This window comes from Electrophorus electricus, chromosome 7, assembly GCF_013358815.1.
Source record: "Electrophorus electricus isolate fEleEle1 chromosome 7, fEleEle1.pri, whole genome shotgun sequence".
Classification (NCBI taxonomy): domain Eukaryota; kingdom Metazoa; phylum Chordata; class Actinopteri; order Gymnotiformes; family Gymnotidae; genus Electrophorus; species Electrophorus electricus.
Window position 1 is genome coordinate 20,189,765 of NC_049541.1, and position 25,000 is coordinate 20,214,764.

General features: G+C 49.1%; 1 protein-coding gene across 2 annotated transcripts in view; it reads right to left on the reverse strand.

The window, feature by feature from the left end:
- plxna4 (plexin A4) overlaps positions 1 to 25,000 on the reverse strand; it is a 223,858-nt gene that overhangs the window by 173,810 nt on the left and 25,048 nt on the right. For both annotated transcript variants that reach the window (XM_035528507.1, XM_035528508.1), the window contains exon 3: positions 16,029 to 16,211. In XM_035528507.1, coding sequence (XP_035384400.1) covers positions 16,029 to 16,211 — 183 coding nt within the window. The remainder of the gene's footprint in view (positions 1 to 16,028; positions 16,212 to 25,000) is intronic.

Sequence of the window (25,000 nt, forward strand, 5' to 3'; positions counted from 1 at the left end):
GTGTCAGGACCAGCTGTGTGCTCAGCTCTTGGCTCTGCGGGGCTTTGTAGTGGTAGGAGTGAGGGTCTCTGTTTTTTAAGTGTAGCCAGTATTCAATAATCCTTTTTTGAATTTTGAGTAATAGTGGAAATTGGCCTAATTCAGGTCTACATGCATTATTTGTTGTTTTCCTATGCACTTTCAGGATATTTTTTACAGAATTCAGAGTGCATAATTTCAGCTGAGTGTTTGTTTTGATTTGAGAGTGGCCCCCATACTACATAACCACACAGCAGAATTGGTTCTATGGTAGACTGGAATATTTTGAGCCAAATTTGAATTGGTATTGGAATGTGAATTTGACGTTTGATTGCATAGACGCCCTGCGTGCTTTCTCTCTCAGTTCACTGACTGCTAGATTGAAGTTTCCATTTGAACTAATCTTCAGTCCTAAGGAATTGGAATTTGTACACATTTCTAGTGTTTGTGAAGCATTGTAAAGCGTGGTGTGTTTCCCTGAGATCTGGCTCTTTTTTGAAAAATGATGGTTTTGGTATTTTTCAGGTTTACTGTCAGGGCCCAGGTCTGACAGTACTGCTCCAGCAGAAATGTGATTTCTGAGCCATGTAGAGTGAGTCCAGGTGCTGCAGAGTGTTCTGAAATGGTGGATAATTCACTGATCTAAATGTTGAATGATTTTGGGCTTAAGCAGCAGCCTTGTCTCACTCCATGCTCCTGAGAAAAGAACAGCCCTTTTCTTGCCAATCTTTCCACCGCACCGATTGTGTGTGTACATGGATTTGATAATGTTGTATGCTTTACCCCCTACATCGCTTGCCAGTCATTTGTAGAATAGACCAGTTTGTCAGATTGTGTCAGAAGCTTTTTTGAAATCTATGAAACATGGATTTTGTTTTTTTTCTGGTTAACCTGTATGTAGGGTGTAAATATGACCTGATGTGCGGTGATTTGGTATGAAGCCAATCTGACTTTTACTCAAGACACTGTGTTTCATAAGGAAGTCTTGAATTAATAATGTTACAGAATACCTTCCCCAGAATACTGTTCACACAGATGCCTTGGTAGTTATTAGGGTCAAATTTATCTCCATTTTTGAAAATAGGTGTTAGAAGACCTTGACTCCAGATGTCAGGGAAGTATCATGTTGAAGAGTTGGAGGACAGCCAATTGGAATTTTTTACTTGTGTGTTTAATCATGTCATTTAAAATGTCATTTAAAGTTCCTGCTCAGTAATGGGCGAGTCCCAGTGATTCTGGAAGGCTTTTATTGCTAGTTCTAATATAATTAATTTTTCAGTTATATGCTTTTGTTCAGGTCTTGTATTGTTGGGTAATTGATTGTAGAAATGATTTAAAATGTGTTATCCATGTGTCATTGTTTTGAATGTTCCAGTGTTTCCAAAAACTATTTGTATTTATGGACTCCTCAATTAGTGTCAGTTGTGCTTGTGTGTATTGTGTTTTGATTCTGAGTGTACATTTGTAGAGTCTGTGTTTCACAATACTGAAGGCGTAAATCTGCTTTTGGGTTTTTGTGTTTTTGATTTGCTAACTTTCTCAGTTGTTTCCTAATTTTTTGACATTCTGTGTCAAACCACTTATCATCTTTTGTTTGTTTTTGGTTTGTTCTTACTTGTCTTAGGTTACATTTTTGGGCAGTTGTACTAAAAATATGATTCATATTTTTAACTGCAAGATTGATGTCTTCATCATGCCTTCATTCTCTCTCTCTCACGCTTTCTCCCCGACTCTCTCTCTTTCTCTGACTCTTTCTTTCTGATTTTCTCCCCCTCTCTGTCTCTCTCTCGCTCTCTCTGACACACTCTCTCTCTCTTTCTCTCTCTCTCTCTCTCTCTCACAGGCCACCAGGATTTCATTCTCTCCCCGTTAATAGCTCTAAATAGAGTGCACCTTTGAAGCCATCATCCCATGAAATAAACCCAAGTCTGTTCGTTCTTTCTGGCTGCACTGCTTGATGGGACTGGAGAGGCGGCATTGGCTCGGGACAGCAGGACGGCGGGATGGCAGGACGCGCCTGCTTTTACTGCATCCTCTTCTCCTTTTCTCATCCCTTCATCCGAGACTATCTTTTATGATGACAGTTCACGGAGCTACCTCACACCCATGCAGCTGGAGCCAGTCGGCAGTTCTGAATAAAATGTGTGTGTGTGTGTGTGTGTGTGTGTGTGTGTGTGTGTGTGTGTGTGCGTGCATGCGTGGGTGCGTGTTTGTGTGTGCGCGTACGTGTTTGTGTGTGTGTGTGTGTGTGCGTGTGTGTGTGTGTGTGCGTGCATGCGTGTGTGTGTGTGTGTGAGCATTTGAATGTCTGAGTGTATGTTATTCCTCAGCTTTGAGAGTTTTTGCCTCTGTAAATGGTTACCAATCACTTACTGATCCAGACCACCAAATGGTACACAAACCCTCTCAGGACTGGAGTCTGTCTGTACTGGGGTCTGTCCGTACTGGGGCATCACTGTACATGGGTCTGTCTGTACTGGGGTCTGTCCGTACTGGGGCATCACTGTACATGGGTCTGTCTGGACAGGGGTCTGTCTGTACTGGAGTCTGTCTGTACTGGGGCATCACTGTACATGGGTCTGTCTGGACAGGGGTCTGTCTGTACTGGAGTCTGTCTGTACTGGGGCATCACTGTACATGGGTCTGTCTGGACAGGGGTCTGTCTGTACTGGAGTCTGTCTGTACTGGGGCATCACTGTACATGGGTCTGTCTGTACTGGAGTCTGTCTGTACTGGGGCATCACTGTACATGGGTCTGTCTGTACAGGGGTCTCAGTGTAAAGGGGTCTGTCTGTACTGGATTCTGTCTGTACTGGGGCATCACTGTACATGGGTCTGTCTGTACTGGAGTCTGTCTGTACTGGAGTCTGTCTGTACTGGGGCATCACTGTACATGGGTCTGTCTGGACAGGGGTCTTAGTGTAAAGGGGTCTGTCTGTACAAGGGCCTGACTGTACTGGGGCTTCGCTGCACTGGGGTTTGTCTGTACAGGGGTTTGTCTGGACAGGGGTCTGTCTGTACTGGAGTCTGTCTGTACTGGGGCATCACTGTACATGGGTCTGTCTGTACAGGGGTCTGTCTGTACTGGAGTCTGTCTGTACTGGGGCATCACTGTACATGGGTCTGTCTGGACAGGGGTCTTAGTGTAAAGGGGTCTGTCTGTACAAGGGCCTGACTGTACTGGGGCTTCGCTGCACTGGGGTTTGTCTGTACAGGGGTTTGTCTGGACAGGGGTCTGTCTGTACTGGAGTCTGTCTGTACTGGGGCATCACTGTACATGGGTCTGTCTGTACAGGGGTCTGTCTGTACTGGAGTCTGTCTGTACTGGGGCATCACTGCACATGGGTCTGTCTGTACAGGGGTCTCAGTGTAAAGGGGTCTGTCTGTACAAGGGCCTGACTGTACTGGGGCTTCGCTGCACTGGGGTTTGTCTGTACAGGGGTTTGTCTGTACCGGGGCATTACTGTACTGGGACCTGTTTGTACCAGGGCATCCCTGTACTGGGGCCTGTCTGTACCGGTGCATCCCTGTACTGGGACCTGTCTGTGTGGGAGCGCTGAATCTGGCTCAGTCCTCTTGCCTCAGGTTATAAACATCAGAGATGTTCCTCTGTAGCCAGAAGCCAAAGCTGATCTGTGAATACAGAAACCACCACACCAGCTTCACGCCATGCTCCCTCCCCCGTGTACCGGCCGTGGGGTTATTAGTCTTTATATAACTTAACGATTAACAAAAGCAGCTCTAACAGAGAGCCTCCACACACTGGCCTTTAATGAACTCTGTGTGTCATACAGGACGATGGGCCCGCTCTGCTCTGTGGGGAACGGAGTTCCTGTAATTATGGATATTCTGGGCTTTGGAGACATACATTTTACATTCTGCACATTTTAATAATCCTCAGAGTCTCTCTGTCTCTGCCAGCCTTTTTTTCAACTCTCCGTCTCTCCGTCTCTCCGTCTCTCCGTCACTCCGTCTCTCCGTCTCTCCGTCTCTCCGTCACTCCGTCTCTCCGTCTCTCCGTCACTCCGTCTCTCCGTCTCTCCGTCACTCCGTCTCTCCGTCTCTCCGTCACTCCGTCTCTCCGTCTCTCCGTCACTCCGTCTCTCCGTCTCTCCGTCACTCCGTCTCTCCGTCACTCCGTCTCTCCGTCTCTCCGTCACTCCGTCTCTCCGTCACTCCGTCTCTCCGTCTCTCCGTCTCTCCGTCTCGGGCTGGCACTGGCACTAGGTGCAAGCTGTAAGGTCCTGATTTTGCCCACTATAAAGTGTGTGTGTGTGTGTCCTGTAGTGAAAAGATGGGGCACTAGTGTGGCTGTAGTAGATTGGATTGATTTGTAATACTCCTAATGGAATAGCCAGGACAGTCACCCAGTCACCTCTGAGAGGGTCAGAATGGCACTTGAATCAATACTGTCAGACAGGTGAGAAGCTGGAAACAGCAATGAGTCAGAGAGAGAGCGAGAGAGACAGAGAGAGAGAGAGAGAGCGAGAGAGAGAGCAAGAGCGAGAGATAGTAAAAATAGCCTCTCAATATATGCCATGACAAGTAACCTTTTAAACCTATACATCAAAGGCCCACTCAGCACATCACAAATAAAGCCCAGATTTACAGCAGTCTGGCATCACGGTTGGAGCTCGGCTATAAAAAGACCGCAGTCCTGCTATGTTCAAGACTAAAGGTAATGCAAGTATTTAACTATCCAGTGTAGCCTGCTCATCATTAGACAGACAAGAGAGAGGAAAACCCAACTCTGTCTGTCAGTCTCTGTCATTAGCTCACAGACTGGCAAAGAAAGGCTCAGGGGCTGACCCAGTCCTTTGGACAGAGAGAAAGAGTGAGAAAGAGAGTGAGAGAGAGAGAGAGAGAGAGAGAGAGAGAGAGAGTTTGTGTGTGTGTGTGTGTGTGTGTGTGTGAATAAAAGAGAGAGATTGCCTGTTCATTATCGAATGACCGAGAGAAAACAGCGAACTCGAGTGAAATATATAAGCTTCCATCGATCGTGGCCCACAGAAGGTGTGGAAACAGATGCTAGAGCAACAGAAACACAGCAGATAGCGTTTCATAAATACACGACGGGTTTGGGTTTCTGCTCCGTGTACTACGAGGAAGATACTGGCTTCCCGAGACAGAGTGAAATTACCGCACCGCTGGGAGAAGTGGAATTCTGGATCGTACAACTGTCATCTTCAGTCCATCACAGTTGCTCCTTGTGCTTCTCCAAGGAGATGCCATCACAGAACATATTTAAAAAGGTCGCTGGTACGGGTGAAGCAATTGACATTTTTGTCACAGGAACTGTCATAGGAAATTTTATTTACTATATCTGGAAAAATTTCAAAATTTTTTCATGTCTGGTGGAATCGGTTGTATTTGTCCACATTTTGTCATTGTTCCACTTTTCTCTGCTGGATCAATAATGCATGTCCTTCTTGGATAGGAGTGAGTGATTGTGAGCTGGTGTGGGGGGTGCTGCTGTGTGAAGAGCACTTTACTAAAACAATCAGAGCAGCCGTTAACCCCGCGGCCCGGGGCCGAGTGTGGCGGGGGGCAATATTAATTAACGCACCAGCAGGAAGTGGATATGGAATGAAGCCTGAGGCTGATCTAGAGTGGGTGTTGGTTTAAGGCTAAATGTGTCCTGATGGCAATGAGAAATATTTGTAAAAGAACTCGTGTCGGGGGGGCTGGGGGGGGTTGCGGTTTCAGGGAATGCAGGGTAACGTGGATTGGCCTGACCATTCTCCAGAATCAATTTAACTTCAAAAGGAAAGCCCCAAGCAGGAAGTTGCACTGGGCTTCCAGGGTCCCAAAACGCTTGATTCATTGTAAGTGTAAGTGTGTGTGTGTGTGTATGTGTGTGTGTGTGTGTGTGTGTGTGTGTGTGTGTGTGTGTGTGTGTGTGTGTGTGTGTGTGTGTGTGAGTGTATGTGTGTGTGTGTGTCTTTAGATGGCTATGTTTCCTCAAAATCAGTCTGCATATGTATGAAGGAAAAGACACTTTTGTGACTCAGAGCTCTAGAGGATTCCATCTGTTTTTGCTGACTTTCACCAGAGACTGAATACAGCCTTAATTATGCCTGCATTTCTCCCTCTCTCTCTCTCTCTCTCTCTCTCTCTCTCTCTCTCTCTCTCTCTCTCTCCATGTACTGCCATATTCCCTTTCCTTATGAACTACCAATTAATTTTGATACACAAATAAAAACATGGTGTATAAACATTAGCTAAAGAACAAACATGCGCGCCTTCTCTCTGGTGGCATGGCTGTTGGGAGTGAACGCTCAGCTCCATGACGTGTCATTTATCTTTAGTCGAACCAACAACAGCGCCCAGCGCCGAGCTCAGGGGCCCAGACAGGAACCGAACAGGACAGGGTTCCAGACAAATCAAACCGAATCACACAGGTCACTCTCCAGTGAGGGAGGAAGGGAACAAAAGAAAAATCCCTTTAAAAGGGGAGGCATGCGGCTCAGCTGTTGCGTCGTTCATCAGCACATGCGGAGCGCTGGGAGCGGGACATCCTGCAGTCAGTACCCTGCTCTGTGAGGAATAACGGGAGCGTATGAGGACCGCAAATGAGCTCATCGGACTGTCCTTGAAACTCCATTTCCCAGGATGCAGAGGTGCCGTTTAGAGTCAATTAAAGGCAAGGTTGTTATAACCAGTACCTCTTCAGCTCTTTTCTCTTGCTCTCTCTTTCTCACACACACACACACACACACACACACACACACACACATACACACACACACACACATACACACACATACACAGACACACACACACACACACACACACACACATACACACATACACACATACACATACACACACAAACACAGACACACACACATACACAGACACACACACACACACAGACACACACACACACACACATACACAGACACACACACACACACACACACACACACACACAGACACACACAGAATCTTCACCCACAGCCTTTGAGTGAAAAGGGCATTTCCTAAAGAACCACTAGGCACAGATAACCCAGATCCAGCGGCAGGGGTCACGGCTGACTGACCAGGCCTCCCTGGCCGGCCGTGGGATTGACGTGGCTGTCCCGTAGTGTACAGAGCGGATTCTGTGGAGCACTTTCCCTCGTCCATCAGCCAGGAAGCAGCTGGCAGAATAAACCGACCCTTTACGGCCATGAAAGACACCTAAAAGTCCTTTGACGACTGTGTCTTGCGCGTTTCCATTCTATCAATTCTTCATGGACCAGCGCTAAAAAGGGCAAGCCAACTTATTTCTGAGAGAGAGGAGAGAGTGAAAAAGAGAGAGAGAGAGAGAGTGGAGGGATGGAAAGAGTGAGAAAGAGGGAGTATGGAAAAGCATAGCTTGTAACACACACACACACACACATTCTTTGTACAGCAATTGTTACACGCAGACAGAAGCACAGAGAGACAGACAGAGGTTCACGCAGCAATACTGACTATAATGTCACTCATATCTGAGCTTTCAGGCCACCAGGAGTTAGCATCAGCATTTAGCATCCCATACATCAGCAGAAAATAAAAACAAGAAACACAAAAACAAAAACATGGTGAGAGAGAGAGACAGACAGAGAGAGGGGAAAGAGAGAGAGAGAGAGAGAGAGAGAGGGAAAAGAGAGAGAGAGAGAGGGAAAAGAGAGAGAGAGAGACGGAGAGAAGGGGTAGAGGGAGAGAGAAAGAGAGAGCAAGAAGGGGGGAGAGCGGGAGAGAAGTGAGAAAAGGAGAGCGAGAGAGAGAGAGAGAGAGAGAGAGAGAGAGAGAGAACAAAGAAGGAGGAGAAAAGTGTTCATTCTGCCTCATTCCCAAACCCCTGCTGTAGTACAGATGTATGAACCCAACACACAACACGCAGAGTGGAGCACTGTCCCTGCCGGAGTCTTCCTCATCGCTCTTCATCACACGGTGACTGAATGCCTCAAAAAACACATTGGTGTGGACTAACATGCACGCGCATGCGCGCACACACACACACACACACACACACACACACACACACACACACACACACCTTTTCCAGGCTTCTCTCCAGACGTTATTGTCGGGAGAATAGAATGAGTGACCCAGTTGCGAGGGAGCCCATTTTCTAGTTCCTGCTGCAAAGAGTTGGACTGGTTGTCCCTGGAGAGTGAAGGGAGTGCTCTGATTGGCCAAAGAGTTGGATTGGTCCTCCCTGGAGTGCAGAGGAGGTGCTCTGATTGGCCAGCAGAGACTCACCTGCAAAATGTCCTCTACTGTTACAGTGACATTTGTGGACCGAGGCCCATAAATCACAGAAGAGAGAGAGAGAGAGAGAGAGAGAGAGAGAGAGAGAGAGAGCGAGAGAGAGAGAGAGTATCACAATAGGTAGTTCTGCTGCATATCAGAATAACAGTTAGTATCTTGTTGATTTAAACTAATTAAATTAATATTAGATCTTATATGTTTTGCACTTTTTTATTAGTGTCTTATCAGCTATACAAAAGACCGGCAAAGGATGAAAGAATGAATTACACATGATGACCATTTAGGAGTTATTTTTATGTGTCCTGTGTGGATATTATTTTATGTTTGACATTTATACTGACCCTTTGGGAATAATGTTTAATGAAAACACACACACACAGTGTGTCAAGTATCTTGCCAACTCTTCAGAGCACATCAGAGCATTTAAAAGGAATACAAAATGAGGAAATGATTTTTTTGCCAACTGTTCATATCAGAGCATTTTAAAAGGAATATGAAATGAAGAAATGATTTTGTCACAGGTAATTTATCCGCCCTAAAACCTGCCGTGTCCGGCTGTTTCCTGCATGTGTTGACTGTTAGCCTCGAAACCTGTCTGGGAAACAGCGAAGCCGCCACTCGCCCGGTGTCATGCTGCTTCACACAAAGCCACGGAAAGGCGGGCTGAACCCAAGGCAATTTAATTAAAAACGATCAACTTTGGTTGTAATTAAATGTTTGAGAGGGAACATTCACAGTCTGCTTCACAGTGTAATTAGCAGAGAGACAACCGCGGCCCGTTTCGGGGGAGAGGGTTCCTATCTCACGCGCGAAGCGTCAGATACGCGACGGTTTCCGGCTCTGACGTGAAGCGGAGCAGCTTTCCGCCAGCGGCGAGCGTGGACTCACACTTATGCCTAAACTCTTTGTTTATATCAAAGACAACAAATAATGGGGGGAAAATTGTTAAATTTTAAACTGTTAAATGAACTGACACAAGATGAAGAACGCTCGGTTCCAGCAATATATCAGCCATGTTAGCATGGCGAGCTATAGCCAAATGTTAACGCTTGTAGGTCTCATATGGAAAATGACTCCTGCGAAAGGCTCACATTTTTCATCCATTATAACCAATGTTATCAGGTTTGAGTGAAGTGTTCCTCCAGAGGGTGAAAGGTCAGATCGCAGAGACACCCATTCACCCAGGTAGCTGCTTAACGCCAATCAGCGATGAAAGGCGTGGCCATCATTAATTGAAGGCGTGGCTATCACCAATGGAAGGCGTGGCCATCTGTGTGGGAGTCTTAGAAGGTTTTACAGCAGAGTTAATGGGCTGTTTATGGATAGGCGCTCAGATCATAAGCCTTGAGTGAGCTCTTTAAGACCATCAGTAATGTAAGGGGCCGGGCTACTCACACAAATTTAACTTAAAGAAGGAGGGAGAAGAGCAGAGTGAGAGAGAGATGGAGAGAAAGAAAGAGAGACAGAGAACGGAAGAGGGATGGAGAGAGTACGTCTGTCACTGGAAATACTGATGTGAATAGGGACACTCTGTAAGGATGTACACACACACACACACACACACACACACACACACACACACACACACACACACACAACCCCAAAACACAGAGCATCTTTCATTCGAGGCTGTGACCCAGATGTCAAACCGCCCTGTCTTCACACCAGCATCAGTGTCGGAGAGGCGGCCCTACATAACAAATCAGTCATGGGGATACAGAGCAGTATTGCACCATCAGACAGGCAGCAAGGCAGATCTGACACTACTGCGGTCTGATTATAGAATCCTGGCACAAAACCTACAAACGGACAGACGCACTCACATACTGCACTGCACTGCCACACACTCAGAGGTATTCCTTAACTCATCCACTGTTCCTCTCTCTCTCTCTCTCTCTCTCTCTCTCTCTCTCTCTCGCATCATCTCTCTCATCCCTTCTCTCTCTTCCTCTCTCTCTCTCTCTTTTGTTTTCCGTCATACCTCTCAGCTATGATTCCTCATTTTCTTTCAACGCATGTGGACAAAATAAACGCAAAGAATGTGAAAATTAAACTGATCAGGCATAAACATATGCAAACAGCAACATGTCATTATCTGGCAAGAAACACATTAATAGTGTAGGAAAGCAAGCAAAAACCTGAGGCGGGTATAACATACCACAGCCACCATTGTGCAACGCAAAGTAATTGACTACAACTCCCATGATGCACTGCAGCCGGTGACGTAACGCTGACTCGTGTGCACCGTCACCTTGCAGAGCTGCCAGCGCCTCTATCAATTATGGAGGAACGCGCGTGGACGCAGGTCAAACCGCACCCGACTATAAATAACGCAAAAACAGTCACGCACGCGGAGGAGCAGCGCTATTGTTAAGCCCAATTTGTGCACACGGCAGTGCGCTGACATTCACTCGTAGCTCCGCAAAAGTTCAGCCCGGCCGAGAACACACGTGACACTACAGCTCTGCGCCTTTCATTAGACGAACGGCACATCTAAAAGACGACAGCAGCGAGAATACCGAGCTGCTGCTCTCGTTCTGCTGGGATCCATCCCCACTGCCCCCCCACCTCTCTCTCTCTCTCAGAGGACACGGTGGAGAATAACAAGCCTGCCCGAGAAAGGCCGTGAGGTGTGTTCCGTTTCTGTTTCAGACGGGAAGACTAGACGCACCAGCTTCCCCCAGCTCACGGGCCGTTACCAAGGCTCGCCTCTCGGTTGCCATCGGCGACTCGTGTCCGCCTAACGAGTGGGGGGGGGGGGGGGGGGGAGGAAGTCTCTCGCTGCCTCTCCAAACACATGGGCCGGTACGAGCTCCAAATGGGACCCCGAGTTTTCGGTTACGACAGGCAGAACAAACACCGATGAAATTCCACCGTCTCCTGCCAGGAGAGCATGGGGGAGAGAGAGAGAGAGGGGTGGAAATGGAGGGAGGAGTGAGTTGGATAACTGTCGGATTAGCGTGATTAACGGTGAACCCAGGGACAGCTGGCATGACCACCTCCATCCAGCGCTAATCAGCTTCTCCTGGCATTCTCACATTAGTGCTGCTAGCGAGCTGCTAGTGCACTCCTAGTGCACTCCTATCACCCTACTAGTGCACCCCTAGCACACTCCTAGGTATCACTTTATGGGGCCCAAACTGCCCAGTCCTGCTATTTCACTTCTCTCTGCTCACAGATCTATGTGAGACAAATGGATCACACGAGGTCATGAAGGGCAGGACCTTCGAGGGCGTCTCGACCGTCTCGGCCACGTACGAGACGATGCCTTTCTGCAGCGAAGTCAGAGAAAAGTGCAAGGAGCATATGGAGAGTGTTCAAAAGACAAGGCTGTGGAACAAAGGCGTAATGGCCCTGGTCCCTATGATCGCTGGAGCTGCTGTAATATACCATAATGCAGAGAGATCGAGAGCGGCTGCTATGGCAACGCACCCATGCATTCATTGGCAGGGGTAGTGGAAGTTTTCCAGGTTACACACACACACACACACACACACACAGTGAAGGTCTCTTACATATCAGTGTCTATCACACCATGGTAATGAAGATGAGGAAGTATGGATATTCTTGCTACATAATAGCGTGAATGATGTCTGTGGTGCTTTCCTCTGGGGTTTGGCAAAATCGGCTGCTAGGAGGTTGATAAAAGCTCTTAACACACACACACACACACACACACACACACACACACATAGACAATGCACGAAGACCAGGATGCAAAAACACGCACAGATAGACAAAAGCACACATGGGCGCATGTGCTGTCAAAAAGCACGCGCGCGCACACACACAGAGCAGCATATACAGTGGCCAGTATAGCAGCATATTTCATCATTAGGTTTCAGCACTTAATCCTCTGCTTCAGTGGCCTGAGCTCACTCTTACCATTTCAATAATCTGCATCTGTGCTGAGAATCGCGCACACACACACACACACACACACACACACACACACACACACAAGTGAGTCTGGGCATGCATCACACACTACTGCACACCAGAAGAAATAAAATTATTACACACACACTCTCACTCTCTCTCTCTCTCTCTCTCTCTCTCTCTCACACACACACACACACACACACACAATCTCTCTCTCTTTCTTACACACATGCATATATACACATAAAAGTGAGTGGGCATGCATCACACACTACTGCACACTTGAAGAAAAGTCATTACACACACAGTCATGCACACACTCAGAGACACACACTCTCACTTTTGCTAACTAAATGATCCTTTCAGTAGGAGGGAGTAGAAATCAGACAAATGGAGAGAGAAAGATTGAGAGGAAGAGAGATAAGAAGAGAGAGAAAGAGAAAGAGAGAGAGTCAGGACTGAAGGAGATCTTGACCTATTCCTAGACAACAAGCAAATTGATGGTATCTTGACAATCACTGCCATCACCAGTGAGATAAAAAGGCCGTCGTCTCCCGTGAAAGTTTCTGAGCGCTTCTCCGGCGTGCTCCACTACAGCAGACGTCCAGGTCAGGGACGTCCGCTTCACCTTCCATTTAATGGCTAAATGCACCCGACGTTTGGGAGGTCAGGCATGCCCGGGGACCTGCACGTGGCCGGGCCGCTCAACGTCTCGAGGGCCCCAGGTGGCTCGGTGGCGTGTCACAGCTGCTCCGTGCATTAGCTGACGTGCATGTGCCGACGTGACTGCAGATGTGCGTGTGCCGACGTGCTCAGGAGTTGCTCCCAAAGCTCTTCGTGTCACGTCGCTGCAGCTCTGTGCTGCAGTCTCACGCGGTCTGTCTAACTCCCAGCAGATACATGCACGCTCGCTATATATAGACACGTTCACTGCAGAGCTGGCAGTTTCCCTAATCTGTAGGTTTCTTTTTCCGGATTCTGGATTAGGACAGAACACCGAACCTTGTACCCTTTCTCCCATCTGTCTTGTACCCTTTCTCCCATCTGTCTCCCATTTTTTGACACAGTTGAGCAGCGGAGCAGGTGAAAGAGACACGCCCCTGCACAGGCCGGAGAGCCACACACCTTATACAGGCTGGAGAGTCACGCCCCTGCACAGGCCGGAGAGCCACGCCCCTGTACAGGCCAGAGAGCCATGCCCCTGTACAGGCCGGAGAGCCACGCCCCTGTACAGGCCAGAGAGCCACGCCCTGTACAGGCCGGAGAGCCACACCCCTGTACAGGCCAGAGAGCCACGCCCTGTACAGGCCGGAGAGCCACACCCCTGTACAGGCCAGAGAGTCACGCCCCTGTACAGACCGGAGAGTCACGCCCCTGTACAGGCTGGAGAGCCACGCCCCTGTACAGGCCGGAGAGCCACACCCCTGTACAGGCTAGAGAACCATGCCGCTGCACAGACCATGGAGCCACGCCCCTACCCGGGCCGGAGAGCCACGCCCCTGCACAGACCGGAGAGCCACGCCCCTGCATTCCCACATTTCCTGTTCCTCTCGTTCGTTATCTGCGCACGTCCCTACTACATCCCATGGGAAGCCAAAGGGAAACGGCTAAGGTACTGAACATCCCCGACTGTGGATCTGACACGAGCCATCGCTGCAGCCTTTGATTGGACTCACACCTTTCGTTTAAAGCTCTCAGATGCCATCAGGACAACATTATGGAGCTCTCAGACACGTCCGGTAAGCCAAAAACGTTACTGCAAAAACGTGACCCCTCGAGAACCACTTCACTCACGCAGGGATTAAGGGAGCAGGAGAGATTTACAGACAAACTTACGCCCAAGAGTCGTTGCTAAGATTTATGTTCCCAGCCATCTTCTAAACTGGATCAGTGACAGTGCGGCTAATGTTTGCCCTCAGTGACAGGCTAATGACTGGGCAGTAAAGGGGATGGCGGATGTGATTTGCTGGTGGTCTATAAATCACTGTCCATTAAGAGCACGTATAAACCTGTTGATTAATGTCTAGTTTGCGCGATGTTTTTATCGACATGTTTTGTTTCACCAACAACAGTGATATCATCCACTGTTTTCCACAGAGGACAATGGCAATTGCTTAAACAGCGTCTAAAAGATTTGTGTGTGTGTGTGTGTGTGTGTGTGTGTGAGAGAGATAGAGAGAGAGTGCATGCATGTGTGTGTGAGTCAACATGTCTGTCATGTTCTTCGGTATCTTTATTTCTCTCTATTTTGGACCTACCACGTCAACCGGCGTCATGTCCAACCAGGGACGCCAGCAGTGATGTGGCCGACCACATGGGTCCACACCCACTTGTACACGTGTGCGAACACAGCAGCCAATCAGCAACCTGTTTGGTGTCGGAGCGGTGCCCCACCCCTCCCCCACCCGCCGCCCCTCCCCCTCCTCCCACCTAGCCCTCGTTATACAGCAACAACAACAACAACAAACAAACAAAAACAAAACAGCCGCAGTGAGAGCTGCACGTCAGACTTTGTCTGCATCCACAAACCCCAACAGGGTGAGCGCATCAGAAGAGTCCACAGCTCCCTCTCTCTCTCTCTGTCTCTCTCTCTCCCCTTCTCTCATGCTATCTCTCTCCTTTCACAATCCTTCTCTCTCTTTTTCCTCTCTCTCTCTCATAATACAGTCTATTCCTACATGGCCTGCAAATTCGTCTTAGCCGCGGCCTCCAGAGCACCAGGCAGGGAGAGGGTAGCAGACCCAGAGAGACCCAGAGAGACCCACAGAAACCCAGAGAGAGACCCACAGAAACCCAGATAGAGACCCACAGAGGGACCCAGAGAGACCCACAGAAACCCAGAGAGACCCACAGAGGGACCCAGAGAGACCCACAGAAACCCAGAGAGAGACCCACAGAAACCCAGATAGAGACCCACAGAGGGACCCAGAGAGACCCACAGAAACCCAGAGAGACCCACAGAGGGACCCAGAGAGACCCACAGAAACCCAGAGAGACACCCACAGAGAGACCCAGGGAGAGACCCAGAGAGAGACCCACAGAGACCCAGAGAGAGACCTAGAGGGTAGCAGACCCAGAGCCCATGTACCACATCATCCAATTACCCTGTTTATCACTTCATGGGTAAAAAGCCCCAGAGTTAGCACTCTCTCACTCTCTCTCTCTCTCTCTCTCTCTCTCTCTCTCCTTTTTTTCTCACTCCCTCTCTCTCAGCAAACCAGGTGATTGCTAATCCATTACTAATAAGTCCAAACACTAAGCGCATAAGGCACCGTAAGTTGCAGCCAGGCTGCGTCTCCCTGTACAATTACACTCCATTACACTCCCCTAACACTCCATTACACTCCCCTAACACTCCCCTTACACTCCCCTTACACTCCCCTACACTCCCTTACACTCCATTACACTCCCCTAACACTCCATTCCACTTCATTACACTCCGCTTACACTCCATTACACTCTCCCTACACACCCTTACACTCCCATACACTCCCATACACTCCATGACACTCCCCTTACACTCCCATACATTCCCCTTACACTCCCTTACACTCTCCCTACACTCCCTTACACTCCATTACACTCCCCTCACACTCCATTATACACTCCCATCCCACAGCTGAAATCTTCAAACAAATCACAGAACCTTCATAGCAGTGAAGTCTCTCCTTAACTCTCCTTAACTATAGCAGGTCTCTCCTGAACCACAGCAGGTCTCTCCTTAACCACAGCACATCCAATACAGGTGAGCAGTTCCTAGAGCTGTTTACGGCACAGACATCTACACGCTTACAGGATGTTCCACCTGACAGACCGCGTGACCTGAGCGTCAGGGCCCGCACAGGAACAGTAACAGGAACAGGAACAGGAACAGGAAGGACTCCTACCTTTTTCAGTCGGCCCCCCTTGGTGCCCACGAAGGCCAGCGAGTAGTTCTTGTAGACGTAGGCGATGACGGAGGTCAATTTGTCACTGGACTCGGAAAACAGCGGGACGCCACGCACCATCTCGGACACGCCCAGCGGGGCGTTCATGTCCAACCCACAGAAGTTGTCGTCGATGGTCAGGAGCTGGAGAGAAAGGAACCGGATACACGGCATTTAGGCAAAAGAGCCTAAATTATTAGAATGTCCCGCGCCACGCCGCAATCCCTCTGTCCTGGTCGGGAATTAAAACTGGGCAGCAAGGCCGGCTGGGTAGACACAAGAATGTATGTACACGTCCTTGTGTGTGCAACACAAACACAATAAATCTTTGTGTTTTATGATGTCAGGGGACAGATAACGTATGAAAGTTACGCTCATCTCCCAGAACGGAGCCTCTGATAAGGGAATAATGACTTCCGCGCTGCTGAGATTGATTTGGAAATAGCAACATTGGCAAAAAACGGGGTTTATATACAGGGGATATAATGTTCTAGGAATACCAGTGATGATTGATGACACCCCGGACAGCAGTTCACCAAGGGTGCACAACCATGCATGTGATACGTGCAACCCTGACATGTTTACAGTTCTTAGTATACATATTAATATAAATCCTCAAACTTGGATTAGACCAAATTTGATCTTGTTAGATTAAGTTAGATCCTGAAATAAATAATGATAGAAATAATTCATTATTTCATTAGTCTGAAGAACAGTGAAGTTTGAATATATAGTTGTAAATATGATGACATCATGCTGAAATCCTGTTTATACTTTGCTATTGGATTTATACGATGTTACGGATTTAAGAGACAAGGCCCATCTAGACCAAATGTGATGATACGCTGTTCATCCGTCTCTGCCATCTTCCAAAGGCCCGGTAGGCCATCCAAACGAATGCCGAGTAGTGCATTCCAGTCCTTTCACACTTTGCGATGTCACTGTGCAAAGGAAACATCCAGTTGCAGCATCTGGCTCCTGTATGCCAACCTGTTATGACATGTATTCTCTCCTCTCCTCTCCTCTCTCCTCCTCTTCATCCATGAGGAAGACTTCTGTTTCACCTCCTCTCATGTTAGTCATGGCTACCTTCGACAGTCCATAAGACTCTTTATTTAAATGTAACTTCAGATCAAGCCCCTTAAATCACACCCTCTTCCGCGCACAGGCAGAACACATCACAGCTCCCCGAGCTGCTGAGTGGGGAATCACGGCTCTTACGTTCTTGCCTTTGGCTCTTAATTCTGCCACTTACGCCATTAAAAGGACGTGTTTGTGTTTACCGATCTTCAAAACGTGTGCGCTAACTGACTTCATGTGTATTGACCAACACCTCAAACCCATGGAGTTTTCAGAGTTGTTATTATGGACAGATGGACAGAGAGCCTCACACTCCCAGTTCACGCTCACTCTCCTACCAACAGGTGGCACGTTGTAACTCTTTACGTCAGGGAGTCGTGACAGTTTACAACCGTTTACGAGCACGCGTTGGCCGTATCGCGTGGCAAAGTCGTATGAACCTTCCACACGAACACAAAAAGAGGAATTCAGGATCAGAAGATGAATCCAGAGTTTGAGGACACGGGCCATTGTGTTCTAGCGTCCCGCTCCCTCACACTGGCCAATCACTCCAACTTGTGCTTTACAACTGTTCAATGTTCACTTTGAAATGCATCCAGTACATCCCCAGTTGCTCAGGGGTTCCACTGCTATGGCACTGGCATGTCCAGCTACTCTGTTGCCATGGCGCTGGTGTGCCCGGCTACTCTGTACACAGTGACCCAGGGCCAGCGCTAGTGCATGGAATTAGCATGTAACATCGGTGTAACGGCCAGGTTCTGAATCCCGCCAGACCCGCCATAAATTAGAAACCCAACCCGCTGGACCCTAGCCCGGCCCGCTGACTCGCTCCAGTGCCGATAAAAACCCAATTACATCCGGACCCGTGTTCCTCAGAATGACGGTCCCTAGCAGTAAGCCTAGCGGCGCAGGCTGAGGGTGTGGGGGGGGGTTTCTGCTAGTGTAAGCACCATTGAGTCCGGAGGCGATGGAGGTTGTTGGACCAACCTCGGAGAGACGGGATCAATGCAGGAGTGAGCGTGGGGAGGCCAGCCCGTACGCACGATCCGCCCATGCATCCATCCGTCAGACGCAGGGACCCTTCATTACGCCAACGGAGCGTACAGGTCTGGCCTGCCGGAACGGAGCTTTATGAGCGATTGGCCGGATCGATGGAGGAGACCGCGCTCAATTCAGCACGGTTCCGCTCAACAACAGTAAAGGGGACGGGCGAACAGGAAAATGAATGGGGAAAAACGGAGAGAGGGAGGGAGGTTTTAATGTGGCACGTTTGTGTGGGTGAGCGCGAGGGCGTGTGTGCTTGGCTGGGTTTCTTCTCTCGGCAGAGTTCTGACTTTTCACCGCGCTCTGCCCTCAGCTGCACACTGTCCGGAATCAGAGTTTCCACACGGACGCGTTTCCTGTGCAACGAGTCATGGAGATGCAAGACCATCAGAAGGCACAGCCTGACGACCCAACCACCCCAACACGGATCGGCGTGGGGGGAGAAGCAACAGCCAAAACACACAACACAGTCCAGATCACTGTTAGTGACATCACCTCAGAGGTCAGAGGTCAACAAGCCCATCACCAAGGAAATGAGAAAAGGGTCTACAGATGAGTTGTGTGTGTGTGTGTGTGTGTGTGTGTGTACATACATGGGTATTTGACAGAGACTAAGTGGAGGGACACAGAGGCAGCCAGCAGACCTGGCCCTAGCGACAGGGTGCGTGCGCACGGACTGGCCCTAGCGACAAGGTGCATGCGGTATGGCACCATGTACCCACCGCTTCAACCATGCCAATCACCTGCCAATCACCTGCCAATCACATGCCAGTCACGCCATATGCGGCGCTGTTTAATCAAGTCGACTTCCTGTCTGTCAATCTTTCAAGCACACGCACTTTCATTACCTGGGCACAGAGAAAGAAAGAAAAAGAAAACACCTCCACCCTCATCCCCACACTATCAACCTCCATCCACACAAAATGACATTCCCGTAATATCCTGTTCCGGATAACACCGCTTGGAGCGGGCCCTTCTCTGCCCCCGTATTCCCCCTTTTCTCAATCCTCCAGTTCCACCAATCACCTTCTTCCTCTCGCGCCTCCACCTGAACACCCCACTGCTTCCGTGCCAATTTCATGCTGTGAATCTGAAGGTATTAAAAAAAAAAGAAACTTTTTTAAAAAGAAAGAAAGAAGGTAGCTAAAGACCACAGTGGGGGGTGGGGCGGGGCAGGGCGGGGCTAAGGAGGGGGCAGAGGAACAAATGTGCCTAAAAGCCCCTGGAACGGAACGCCGCAGTTTTTCATCTGAACTGCTTCCAGAGAGACAGAATGAGTAAAAGTAAGAGGGAGAGAGAGAAAACAAGTGGAATCAGGTCAGTTGGACCCGTTCTCTGCATGGCGTCCTGCCACAGGACAAAGGAGTCTCTCTCTCTCTCTCTCTCTCTCTCTCTAGCTGAAACCAGCTGGGCTTTATTTAGTGTCAGCACAGGAACGGATGCAGTAAGCCAACAGAAAACCTGAGACACCGAGAACTGAGGACTGGTCCCAGTATGAATCAATCAGACTTTGGCCTGGTCCAGACAGCAGAGGGGACAGAGGGCTTCGTCTGCTCTGACCGCTAGTCTGTAGTGGCCTCCATCTGGGCTGGACACTGGGTGGAGCCAAGGATCAGGCATGGAAAGTCTCTGTAATCAGACTCTCCAAGCTGAGGACTTCAGTCAGACTCTCCGTACTCAGAGTGCACTGGCTAGCTACTGCTGCTATGTTTCTGTGCATCTGTCGCTCTCAAATCAAATGTGCTTTATTGGCATGACAGGATGTTGCCAGAGCAATACCATATATTTATATGCATTATTACTTCACATATTAAGAGTTTTTATAGGGAACAGAAACAACAGCAGCAACATTGTAGAACATCAGACATTTCAATGTCTGAACCCAAATGGAACATAATGAAGTGAACAGTAACGGTTACGTTAGATTATAAATAGTCTAAATAATTGTGAATGCATCTTTTATGGTGTTTTCTCTGATTTTATGGCAGTTTTGTATAAATTGTCCTGCTAAATCTACAGTTTCTGTGGTTTTCCGCAGCAATAGTTTGAGTTTTTTCGTATCAGTCAGAGTGGGGACGGTGGGAGGGGTTATTAGTAATTCTCTACAGAGGACTGATGGTTTTGTATTTTGGGCATGAAAGAACAACGTGTCTCTCAGTTTCAGTCTCTCCTGACAGGCGGTGGGAGCAAATCCTTTCCTCTCTGGACACCCGGGCTTTTTCTGGATGTAGATAGGATGTCTTTAATCTTGATGAGGTAATTTGCTAATTTATCATCTCTCTATCTCTCTCTCTCTCCTCCCTTTTTCCTCCACTCTTTCCCCCTCTTCTCCCTCTCCCCAGCTCATGTCTCTAGCTGCACTTCAAAGACGAGGCCTACAGCCAGTTCTTCGATATCGCGTGCGCTCCTGGGACCGAGGGCGACCCGCTGGGCGCCGGGAGATTCTGAAAGAGGAATCGCATACCTTCGGTCGGCCGCGTGACATTTGGCTGTCAGCTCCTCGAGGAAGATTAAAGGTCTTCTGTGAGCCGAACACCTACCAGAAAAGACCCCTATTTTACTCTTGTCTTGCACTGTTTCCAAACTGAATTAGCATCAGTAGATACTACTGTGGCATTCGCCGGCCAGTACCACTGCAGGTAAGGGGGGTCTGCTTCAGCAAGGATGTGAATGTTTGTTTGTTTTTCCAAGCAGTCGTAGAATGGAACTTTAAACTCCGACTTTAGAAAGGTGGGGTGTAGACGGCGGTGAGTGAGAGCCCCGTCATTCTGTTGATGTGCCTGCGTTTGTGCAAACCTCGGGAGACCGACCCAAAACGGAGTCAAAATGATCTGCCAAAAATGTGAAGAACTGTGTGTGCAGCTCAAAGGCTGGGGTTGGTGGGTGTATGTGTGTGTGTCACAAGCTCAAAGGCTGGGGGGGGTGTGCGTGTGTGTTGCAAGCCCCTCGTGCCCCAGTAATCGCACGTCTGTGTACTCTGAATACATGTACAAAATGCTTTTTTCATTTTCGTTTTTTTTGTTGTTGTTTTGTTTTCTTGCGCACGCCCATGTCGAGACACCTTGACAGGGAGCGTTGCGTAATCGGCGGAATCTTCCGACGGCGTGTTTATGCGCGACACGGCCGATCCCGACTGTCAGATGCAATAGCACGCCGAGACAGCGGCGCACGGACGCGTGCGGAACGGCCGCAATCAAATTAGGGCTAATGGCACTTTGATGTTTCCAGACAACAGGGGATATAAAGACGTCTGAAATGAAACACAGCGGGAGATGGGCCCCGTCACCGCTGGGGGGACGTCAGCGTTTCTGCAGGCTGCTGACGGCCTGACGATAAACATGTGATCATTTCTCCATGATTTATGACCTCTGACGCGCTAATGACACACAGCCCCGTACGTAGCGAGCTGTGGAAACCCAGTGCGAGAGCGTAACGCAAGGAAAGTCTCCGGGTCTGGCTGGAAGGCGCACCAGCTGGAATCGCATTACGCTGTCATATTCATCACATTCTCAGCACGCTGGAAACGAATTTATCAGGCACGCGATGGCACACTGATGTGGGATTAGCTACCAGCTGTCTATGTGACTCTGATCGCTGTAAAGGGGCAGGCTAGCTCTGATCCTAGGTCAGTGCTGCTACTCTGGAAGGCAAAAGTGAGAATTTCTCTTCTCTAGAAATGTGAGACATGAAACAGAATCATGGAGGGGGAACCCCCACCCCCACCCCACCAGCGACACTATTAAACAGCACACAGCGCGCTTTTAACATGACACATCACTGAAATGGTTACGATCAGAAGGTCATTTCTGTAGACCACAGGGTAGAAACATCCAACACAAGGTCTCACGTAGGAATCACACAAGCACCGGAGCAGTGTGGGGCTCTGAGGCAGGAGAGGAGAGAACGCACCACGGCTGCCGCCATGGGTCTCCATCTTCATCTGCTCCTCCTCTCCTCATGCTCTCCTCTTCATCTCCTCTTCCTCTCCATCGCCTCATGCTCTCCTCTTCATCTCCTCTTCCTGTTTTCTTCCTCTCCTCTTCCTCTCCTCTCCTCTTCCTCTCCCCTTCCTGTCTTCTTCCTCTCCTCTTCCTCTCCTCTTCCTCTCCTCTGTCCTCGTCCTCTCCTCTTCCTCTCCTCTCTTCTCCTCTCCTCTCCTCTTCCTCTCCTCTCCTCTTCCTCTCCTCATGCTCTCCTCTTCCTCTTCCTCTCCTCATCCTCTCCTCTTCCTCTCCTCTCCTCTTCCTCTCCTCTCATCTCCTCTCCTCTTTCTGTCTTCTTCCTCTCCTCATGCTCTCCTCTTCCTCTTCCTCTCCTCTCCTCTTCCTCTCCTCTCATCTTCCTCTCCTCATGCTCTCCTCTTCCTCTTCCTCTCCTCTTCCTCTCCTCTCATCTTCCTCTCCTCATGCTCTCCTCTTCCTCTTCCTCTCCTCTTCCTCTCCTCTCTTCTCCTCTCCTCTTCCTATCCTCTCCTCTTCCTCTCCTCATGCTCTCCTCTTCCTCTTCCTCTCCTCTTCCTGTCTTCTTCCTCTCCTCTCTCCTCTTCCTCTCCTCTCCTCTTCCTCTCCTCTTCCTGTCTTCTTCCTCTCCTCTTCCTCTCCTCTCATCTCCTCTCCTATTCCTCTCCTCTCATCTCCTCTCCTCTTCCTGTCTTCTTCCTCTCCTCTCCTCTTCTTCTCATCATGCTCTCCTCTTCCTCTTCCTCTTCTCTTCCTCTCCTCTCCTCTTCCTTTCCTCTTTCTGTCTTCTTCCTCTCCTCTCCTCTTCCTCTCCTCATCCTCTCCTCTTCCTCTCCTCTCTTCTCCTCTCCTCTTCCTCTCCTCTCATCTCCTCTCCTCTTTCTGTCTTCTTCCTCTCCTCATGCTCTCCTCTTCCTCTTCCTCTCCTCTCTTCTCCTCTCCTCTTCCTCTTCCTCTCCTCTTCCTCTCCTCTCTTCTCCTCTCCTCTTCCTATCCTCTCCTCTCCTCTCCTCTTCCTCTCCTCATGCTCTCCTCTTCCTCTTCCTCTCCTCTCCTCTTCCTCTCCTCTTCCTGTCTTCTTCCTCTCCTCTTCCTCTCCTCTCTCCTCTTCCTCTCCTCTTCCTCTCCCCTTCCTGTCTTCTTCCTCTCCTCTTCCTCTCCTCTCCTCTGTCCTTGTCCTCTCCTCTTCCTCTCCTCTCTTCTCCTCTCCTCTCTTCTCCTCTCCTCTTCCTCTCTTCTCCTCTCCTCCTCTTCCTCTCCTCATCCTCTCCTCTTCCTCTCCTCTCCTCTTCCTCTCCTCTCATCTCCTCTCCTCTTTCTGTCTTCTTCCTCTCCTCATGCTCTCCTCTTCCTCTTCCTCTCCTCTCTTCTCCTCTCCTCTTCCTCTCCTCTCATCTTCCTCTCCTCATGCTCTCCTCTTCCTCTTCCTCTCCTCTTCCTCTCCTCTCTTCTCCTCTCCTCTTCCTATCCTCTCCTCTTCCTCTCCTCGTGCTCTCCTCTTCCTCTTCCTCTCCTCTTCCTCTCCTCTTCCTGTCTTCTTCCTCTCCTCTCTCCTCTTCCTCTCCTCTCCTCTTCCTCTCCTCTTCCTGTCTTCTTCCTCTCCTCTTCCTCTCCTCTCATCTCCTCTCCTATTCCTCTCCTCTCATCTCCTCTCCTCTTCCTGTCTTCTTCCTCTCCTCTCCTCTTCCTCTCATCATGCTCTCCTCTTCCTCTTCCTCTTCTCTTCCTCTCCTCTCCTCTTCCTTTCCTCTTTCTGTCTTCTTCCTCTCCTCTCCTCTTCCTCTCCTCATCCTCTCCTCTTCCTCTTCCTCTCCTCTCTTCTCCTCTCCTCTTCCTCTCATCTCCTCTCCTCTTCCGCTTCCTCTTCTCTCCTCTGCTCTCCTTCTTTCTGTTGACACAAGGAATGGCTCTGTAAGCCTCTTTTTAAAGCCTCTCTGTGATGTATGGATGCACCCCAGCTGTTTCTGTGGAACGCTGCACTGCTCGGACGGCTGAATCCCAGGAAAACTCTCTGAGTGCCAAACCCAGTTTACGACACACTCAGGGGTCATCAGGGTGGAACGTTTAGGTCATCACCAGCTGCTGTTGCTTCATAAGACTGATCTGGCCTGACACAGCGATTAATGACCAACTCACTTAAAACTGTCACAAACGCCTCTCGAACTCCCCGCTCATACACACACACACACACACACACACACACACGCACACACACACACAAACCACCCTTAAACCAGTCGAATTCCCTGTTCACACACCACCACGCTTAACCACTTGAACTCCCTATTAACACACACACACACACATACCACCCTTAAACCACTCAAACTCCCAATTCACTCACACACACACACACACACACACACACACACACACACACACACACACACACACGCACACACACACAAACCACCCTTAAACCAGTCGAATTCCCTGTTCACACACCACCACGCTTAACCACTTGAACTCCCTATTAACACACACACACACACATACCACCCTTAAACCACTCAAACTCCCAATTCACTCACACACACACACACACACACACACACAAACACACACACATGCACACCATCTTTAAACCACTTGAACTCTAGACTTAACTTGAAGGCATATTATCAAGGATCTACTGCGTGTTACTTAACAACCTAAATAGTAATATCAAAGGCTTGGTGCAGTTCAGGCATTGGAAGAGAAAGCTCAGACAAACACCACCAAATGGCTCAAACACCAGACAACCACCATCAAATGGCTCAAACACTAAACAAACAGTGTCAGACAAACACCATCAAATGGCTCAAAGACCATCAAACACCATCAAATGGCTCAAACACCTTTAAAAACACC